Source organism: Anarrhichthys ocellatus, unplaced genomic scaffold, assembly GCF_004355925.1.
Source record: "Anarrhichthys ocellatus isolate YVR2014 unplaced genomic scaffold, GSC_Weel_1.0 scaffold1, whole genome shotgun sequence".
NCBI lineage: Eukaryota > Metazoa > Chordata > Actinopteri > Perciformes > Anarhichadidae > Anarrhichthys > Anarrhichthys ocellatus.
In genome coordinates, this window is record NW_022280031.1 from 10,380,787 (window position 1) to 10,389,520 (window position 8,734).

Below are 8,734 nucleotides of genomic sequence, written 5' to 3' on the forward strand. Positions count from 1 at the left end.
AAGAACTAAGAAGCTCATGGAACGGCATGTTCTGTTTCTCCCTGCCTTGTCACAATGAGTACATGTGTGCTCACATTGTTCAACTCCATGCACCGTGCCTTGGTGCAGATTTCCTTTATGTCTGCGCTGGAGGCTCTCTGTTTGAACAGGAATGACAGGGCGAGGCAGGAAGGGAGTTTTATAACTGATTTTTACTGATAATTCCTTACAGCAAAGTCCAACTTTAAGACCGCAGCCTGAAACTGACGGACTCTTAAAAGACATTCAGAATTTTATAGCACTTGTCTTCTTTGCCTTTGAATTCAGTTCCTGCATAACCCTGCTCTACGTGTTCCTCAATTCCAGCCCTTAACTTGAGTCTAATTTTGTATTGTTTATATTGCTCATAAAGCACTGCATACATTAAGTTTATTTTAACTACATTATACTGTAGGATGCATGATAGTGATGCATCTCCAGCCTGCTTAGGATTACTGTACACCATCCCGGCCCATTCTCACGGAACATCTCAACCAGTCTATCATATGTGTGGAATAAGTTTGTTTCTTAACTTTGCTAATTGCCTTCTCATACCCCCCCCCTTGCCCCTCTTCCCCCCCCCCCCCCCCACCCATCCTCTCTCTCTTGTAGCATGTATGTGTTTCTATCAGCACATTCCTGACTTGGTGTGTCATATAGCAGCTTCGTACAAACCAAAACATTACTGGCCTCTCAAGAGACTTTAGGGTCAGAGGGTTAGCTTCGTAAATTGCCTTCTTAATTTCTTAATGCAGAACAAACGATCACATCTGGAGGAAGGAGATTTTATTGAATCACCCCATACATCACCAAACATGAAAATAAATACAGCTCATCGGTTGGTGTCGATGCCGGAGAGGCTGAGTTAATGAAACAACAAAAACTGGTTGACTTGTACATATATGGTTGCCTCCAAGTTTAGCACAGCAACTCCATTGTGAGGAGTCACGTCACTGTTTGAGACAAGCCAAGCAAAACATGCATTTTTCTGATCGGTCCAAAGCCTGAAAGTCCCTTTCAGGTTGTTAAGTTGTACAGTAATGTCCAACACGGGAATGGTTGGTAAATAGTCTTTTCATAACCATATAAAACCATAAAAACAAAAGAGAAGGGTTGTGGTGAAAATGTTCATTGAGAGAGCAAGGGGTTTATTCTGGTAAAAATTTGGCAACAGTCATCAAACTGCTCAGAAAAGATCATGAGTCATAAATCTGCTACGTGACAAATGAATCATGATTGATGGTTGGGGTTCATGTTATGAAATGATATGGCCTTACCAAAAATGTGTGTTTTGATCTTTAATATGTGCAACCATGGAAACATAGATACACAAAATCACTAATCAATACAATCTATCTATCTATCTATCTATCTATCTATCTATCTATCTATCTATCTATCTCCATCCATCTATCCAGTATTTTTATGGTGTGTTTTACGGGACTAAGGTGGGGTTCAGAATAAAAGAAAAAAACAAACTGTTTACTCTTCACCTGGCTGATATGAAAGGAATGTTCACCAATAGTCCCTGTGTGTGTGTGTGTGTGTGTGTGTGTGTGTGTGTGTATTGCCTGTCCATCGATCACAGCTGATAATGGAAACATCCAGCTGCACCTTAGTTGTGCAGCGTGACGACACACAGGCTTTTTCACTTTGAAGTTTGAGATGGAACCTGTAAAAGTCTATTGTTTTAACCTTTTTCTATTTCAATATTTTCTGTTAAAGTAATAAATGTTTCTTGCAAGAATTGGATGCAACATGTCTGCTCAAAAACACTTTACACATATAAATAGTGGAATATATTCAGTGGGTAAATCTGGTTCTCCCACAATTATGAGACAGACAGTCACATAGCCCACAAAGCACATCACACTGGACACCCACAATTTACTTTGCAATATGTCACATCCTTGAGAACGGTTGTAAAGTAAAGAGGAGGTCCTAAAATTATGTGCCTGTTCATTATACCTGAGGTTTGACTTTATATTCTGGTGTTGCATGAGTCTGTATATATGTGTGTGTGTGTGGTTGTGTACAGATGATACAACTAACATGTACAGGACAGTACAGTATGATTTCATGAATGCAAAATAGGTTGGCAGTGTTTGTTATGTGATGTATATCACTGCAATGTTTTCAGTTTGGAAATAAAAAGGTCTTTCTCCAGCAGTTTTATAGAAACTGGCATAGTGACTATTATGTAATTCTTGGTGTGTGGGGCAGGGCCCCACACACACTACAAGTGAGATTTTCTTCCCTAACATTCCCTCATCCTTCACTCCCCTGCTGAGGACACCAGCCAATCGCACCTCAGCTGGGTCCCTCCCCTGCTCTGATAAATAGCACTGGGGATCAGGGAGGGTCTATCTGCCTGGCTCTCCTTCCCTCTGCAGAGTGTCTCCTCTCACACCACCTCATTGCTTCCGACCATGTCTATCAGAGCCATGAAGACCACCACCTACTCCACTCAGTCCTCCTCCGGGGGCCCATCCCAGGGCTACAGCAGCCGCTCCTTCTCCGGCTACGGTGGCCAGGGTGGTGGCAGGCAGAGCAACGCTGTCCGCAGCTCCTATGGGGGATTGGGCAGCTGTGGTGCTGCTGTGGGCTCTGGGGGGTTTAAAGTGGCCAGTAGGTATATTGCCGGGGGGTTTGCACAAAGAGGAGGTGGAGTAGAGTTTGGCTATATGGGCTTCGGTGGAGGTATGGGAGGTGGCATGGCCAATGAAGCCCCCATCACTGCGGTGACTGTGAACAAGAGCCTGCTGGCCCCGCTGAACCTGGAGATTGACCCCAGCATCCAGGTGGTCCGCACCCAGGAGAAGGAGCAGATCAAGACCCTCAACAACCGCTTTGCTTCCTTCATTGACAAGGTCAGTCAGCTCAGGATTCTCCTTGAACCATTCACCTTGCAATAATAGCAACAAACAGCTCATACAGTTTGTCGCTTTATAGCTTTTGGACTGTTTGGATAAAGCTATTAAATTCCACACAGAGTAGAAAAAAAACTCAGGAACATCTGAGGAAATGAGTGTATTACAAGCAAAAATAGCTCAACGTGAAAGAGGCCTGATTTCACAATAGAGATCATCCAGTGAAAACTGTGTAACAAAACAGCGTCTGCTAAAAGCCATGCACGCTGATACTGTGGAGGATACAGACTGTTTTGAGTAATGCCATAGCTTCCTCACATGTTTTCACTCTCAGGTGAGGTCATAGAGCTTTGACAAGAGGATCAACCTGGATACAGAGTACATTGGGCTGGGATGAAGGGCAGAACAAATTTAGCTTGAAGGGGTGCATTCCAATATGAGCAATAGCCTGCATAAAAAGAGATTTGGTGGTTCTGAAAGTAGTGCCAGGCGTGCTCTTTTGCAAAAACATATGTGTTGTGTTATTCTTAAATTAAACTTACTGAATAATCACAGCCTGTACAAACACTTACAGAAGAAAAAAAGAGTGGGCGTGGCCGAGAGAAAAGTTTACTGAGTGAAGTAGATCACGAAAGAAAAACATTTCAACAGAACACTATCAGTTATCTCAATAATGCCCACTTAATGAGGCTGTATTAGGCAATTTTCTTAGCATAAACCATTGTTATACACTCACTATACCTTTTTTTTACTGATTCTATATGATTATATGTATATATACAGTATATATATATATGATTATTAGTTATTTTAACAGAGGTGTGCACTCTCAACCACCTGAGATTGAGCAGATTCTTTAATCGCCCATTGGGACATTCTTGTTTCAGGAGCATAGAAGTTAAGCTGTAAATCAATCACGCTGAAACTAATTATTCACAATGTAAAACAAAGCTTGCATACCATCGTGATATTGCACACACTCACGCAGACCTGTATGTCTCTCATCATGTTTGCCAAGTGGTAGCGGGACCCCACCCTGCACTAGACACTCAATAGAAGAGTTGTAAATGGGAAACAGGGACACAGTGCCTCTTTGTGTCGAAAAGTGGCACTATGGGTGAGAAATGAATGAGGAGTAATTGATGCGACATTTAGAGAGAAGCTCAATTAGTTATTTTTGTTGAGTCAAACTTTATGTGGTTATTTGTCCATCAGCAAACAACAAAGTGAATCCATTCACATGTAATGCCCACCTTCTTTTTACAGGCATTCTTTCTCTCTGTCCACACACACACACACACACACACACACACACACACACACACACACACACAAATAAAACAAGTATAGTGCATTACCATCTCCCCATTCTTTAACCATTAAGACAAGTCATTTCTGAATATTTACCTCTTCTTTATTGATCATTCATTTTCGTCTGTCTGCAGGTACGCTTTCTAGAACAGCAGAACAAAATGCTCGAGACCAAGTGGAAACTTGTGCAGGAACAGACCACGTCTGTCTCAAACGTGGATGCCATGTTCGAAGCCTACATTGCCAACCTGCGTAAGCAGCTCGACAACTTAGGTCATGAAAAATTCAAACTTGAGTCCGACATGCATCACATGACGGGCGTGGTTGAGGACTTCAAAAACAAGTGAGTGGGGTAGATGATTTCAACCTTCAGTGTTACCCTCATTCTTAATGTGGCTATTATCAATATGGTTAACAATGGATTAAATGACTACAGAAATCTGTTCCTTTAGATGCAGATAGCTTTGGAGGAAACCCCATCTATTTCATTCCATTTTTCTTTTGAAACTACACCAATCAAAACTTTTATATATATATTTTTTCTATTCCAGGACAAAATTTTTAAATTCACGATGAAAAAAAAAATACACGTGAAAGGTGTAGCTCTCGGCTCTACAGAGCATTTTAGCGTTTTTCAGTTCTTTGCTTTGATTCCACAACTTTATGGTTTTCATTCACTCTCACCGCTTTCATCAGTGACATTTTCTGCAGCAGCAGACAGCATGGAAACTCACTGTACGCAAACTTCCCAGCATCAAACGACAAAACTAAATTAGCCACTATCCGGTGAACATGGAGCAGATAAAGACATAACATTGAAGTGATACAACAGGAGATCAGAATCACTCCAAATTAATTACAATGTTGGTCTTCATATCCTGAGTGTTTGAGTGTCTGAGTTTACAGCTTGTTTAAGCTACCCCCAAGTGACAACTACTGTTATTGCAGGTTTTAATAAATGCAAATGTATGATTAAACCTTTTTTCACCTTGTGCATATACATAGATGTGCTACATGTGGATCAGACGAGGAGACTGAAAAGATTAGAATACAATTCTGTAAATAATTTTAATTCTTTCTGATCTTTTTTTTCCAGGTATGAGAATGAGATCAACAAGCGCAATGAGTGTGAGAACAACTTTGTCCTCATAAAGAAGGTCAGTTTAGGTCTAACATATTCTTGATCTCGAATCTGCAATAAGCCTTTGAGCAGAACGAGCCCACACAATGGTCATTTCTACCTCAAGGCCGGGGCTGCATGCAACGATGAATATTCTCAGTGTAGCCTTTTCTGTGCAGGACACTGATGCAGCCTATATGATCAAAGTGGAGCTGGAAGCCAAACTGGATGGGCTCTCTGATGAGATTGAGGTCCTGAGGCAGATCTATGACACAGTAATGACCTTATTTCACTTTTCAGTTGCGCAAAAATTGATTCATTGATTTAACCATATGTCACCTTAAAACAAAGAGCATTTTCATGTTGTCCCATGTCCATTTTTTTCTCTGCTCGTGTTTTTTGTATTATCCTGTGTAGGAAATCCATGAGCTGCAGAGCCAGATCAAGGACACATGCGTTGTGGTGGAGATGGACAACAGCCGTAACCTTGACATGGACGCCATCGTTGCAGAAGTGCGTGCCCAGTATGAAGACATCGCCAACCGAAGCAGAGCCGAGGCTGAGTCATGGTACCAGACTAAGGTGAGACCACTATTCATGTCAAAACAAAACCTTCCTAAGAATGTGGCTAAAATCAAACTATCAACAACAACAGCATTTTGATGTGTCACTCTGACTTGTCCCCTGTCTGTACCAGTATGCAGAGATGCAGCAGTCAGCAAGTAAACATGGTGATGACCTGAAGTCAAACAAAGCTGAGATCGCTGACATGAACCGCAGGATAATGAGGCTGCAGTCTGAAATTGACATGGTTAAATCACAGGTAAGAGCTACACATTTCAGTTCTGTGTTTTTATACACAGTTGACTGTAATGTGATTTAGTCTTTAATGTCTTTGATTTGATAACTCCTTGGTCTTATTAAGACTATAGGGGGTTTTGTACTACACTTCACTCTCTGCCTTTTCTCTAGCGAAACAGTTTGGAAGCTCAGATCGCAGAGACTGAGGAGCGTGGTGAGCTGGCAGTGAAGGACGCTAGACTCCGCATCAGAGATCTGGAGGAAGCACTCCAGAGAGCCAAGCACGACATGGCCCTTCAAGTCCGCCAGTACCAGGAACTAATGAATGTGAAGCTGGCTCTGGACATTGAGATTGCCACCTACAGGAAGCTGCTGGAAGGAGAGGAGAGCAGGTAAGCTGTTGCTGTGAAAGCACCACCTTGTGGAGCTGATGAGAAATATATTTTTGCATGAATATCATTGTGTATATCTCATAATATTCTGCTTGCTCCTTTCTTTTTCTGTTTTTCTCTACAGGTTAGCAACTGGAATCAAGACCAATATATCCAAGCAGACTTGTGAGTTCATGTTCTACCTTGGTACAAACATGTTACAGTATAACACATTAAAACTACCCATCAAAACTCTTCATACAAGCATCAACATTGCATACTGGTATATCTAAAAGGGTGACATCAGGTCATCCACAACACAATATGATCTCTGGTCAGACACGTTTCATAAAATTGTTCATGTGACAAACCCAACCTTGGCATAACTGCAGTGATGCTATCATAGGGGAAGTGTTGGACATCTTACTAAAATTACCACAACTTTCAACCACACACCACTTCATTACACCTGCAAATCTGCTCTCAGGGTCTGCACTTGTGTTGAATGCTCGGCAAATCATGTTTTCTATGTGATGGTTGTGTAAAAAGTGGAAAGATCTGCATTCGTTGTCATTTAAAATAGTTAAATGTAAGTTAATTTAGATAGACTTAAATCAAATGCAAACTCTCAATGGGCTTTTTTGGCCCACATCAGCTCCTGAGATCTCTAAGAATCACTCCTACTAATCCTTTGCCTACACAAAAATATGTGTTCATCCAAATATCTCCTCATTTACCTCCCTTTCCCCCACTACGTCTGTGTTAATGATTTCCTTTTACTTCTGAATGTGCAGCTGGGAACTACAATGCCTACGGCCTGGAGAGCTCTCGAACACCTTCCTACGTCAGCTGCTCCTATGGTGGAGTCAGGGCCAGCAGCAGTTCTGTCAATGCCCTCGACGGAGCAACAGTGAAGAGCACCACAGTCACCAAGACAGAAACCGTGGTGGTCAAGACCGAGGAGAAGAAGGAGGAGGAGGAGGAGGAGAACCAGGAGGTAGCAACCGAGGAGCCAGCGGCCGTGGAGAAGGAAGAGGAGGAGGAGGAGGAGAACCAGGAGGTAGCAACCGAGGAGCCAGCGGCCGTGGAGAAGGAGGAGGAGGAGAACCAGGAGGTAGCAACCGAGGAGCCAGCGGCCGTGGAGAAGGAGGAGGAGCAGGAGCAGGAGCAGGGGGAGGCTGAAGCTGTGGCTGTGGCTGAGGAGTGATGTGTTTATTCCTGTTTTGTCAGATAATGGTTCTTCTGTAAGCAACTTCCCTACAGATATCCTAGGTGACACTGGATGAGTCTTTGTTCAGGTTTCTGTAAATGATTTACTGTCAACTGCAGTCCATCACTGCGCTGGTTCAGAGATTACTGCACCACACTTGTTTGGCCAGCAAGTGGCGCTATTGTATGTGCTTTGCTCTGCTGCGCTATCTTGTCGGTTGACTCACTCAAAGCACTGCTGTCGCATCAATACTGCTGATAGGAGTAATTAGGGGAAATAAACCATCGCCCTGCTGAACTTGTTATGCTAAACCTGCTGTACTTAAACAGTTGAAAATCTGTCACAAAAGCCTTCATGACTTCTGCTTCGCAAAAAACATTTTTTGGTGCTACTGTTGGCAACACCTGGAGTCATGTTAGCCCCACAATAAATGTTCTTCAAATTGTATTTTACATGTTCGTGTGTTTTGTTGAATTGTAGGGTTCCATGTAAGTTTGATGTATAGTTGCACTCTTTCAATTATTTTTTAAAAACATGACAAACCTCACAAAATGAGGAGAATATTTACAAAAATATTAAAAGAATCATTTAAAGACACAATGAAAGACAGCTGTTGGCAAACACATTTAAAATTGTCCTGAAGGGACATTCTGGTGTGTCAACACATACAAAAACACACAAACGCATGCACACACGCACGCACGCACGCACGCACGAAAGCACGCACGCACGCACACACGCACACACGCACACACACACACACACATTTTTCTCTTTCACAAAAAGAATTGAAGGTCATGCATTCCTTTAAAATTTCAGCAAAGGTCATGGTCCAAACCCCTTTAAGCCCTTTCTGTAAAGAAGTATGAATCTTAAGTTCAAACAAAGCACATGCAAATTAAACAAATCCAACATGCAGTCTAATTCAAATACGACAAGAGTTGTATCAAGGAATACAACTAATGCAAACTGTGAGAGTCTCTGTGTGTGTGCTAAAGTAACATATGATTTATCTGAAGTAAAATGTATTTTT

The 8,734-nt window shown here is 42.1% G+C and overlaps 1 protein-coding gene across 1 annotated transcript; it reads left to right on the forward strand.

Annotated features, from left to right (window-relative positions):
* Positions 1–2,399: 2,399 nt before the first annotated feature.
* On the forward strand, positions 2,400–8,105 carry LOC116382613 (keratin, type II cytoskeletal 8-like). The gene is made up of 10 exons (XM_031845818.1): positions 2,400–2,888; positions 4,334–4,542; positions 5,296–5,356; positions 5,499–5,594; positions 5,737–5,901; positions 6,017–6,142; positions 6,292–6,512; positions 6,637–6,677; positions 7,286–7,488; positions 7,591–8,105. Exons 1-10 carry the CDS (start codon positions 2,448–2,450, stop codon positions 7,696–7,698), a joined length of 1,671 nt encoding a protein of 556 aa, XP_031701678.1. The 5' UTR covers positions 2,400–2,447; the 3' UTR covers positions 7,699–8,105.
* The last annotated feature ends 629 nt before the right edge of the window (positions 8,106–8,734 follow it).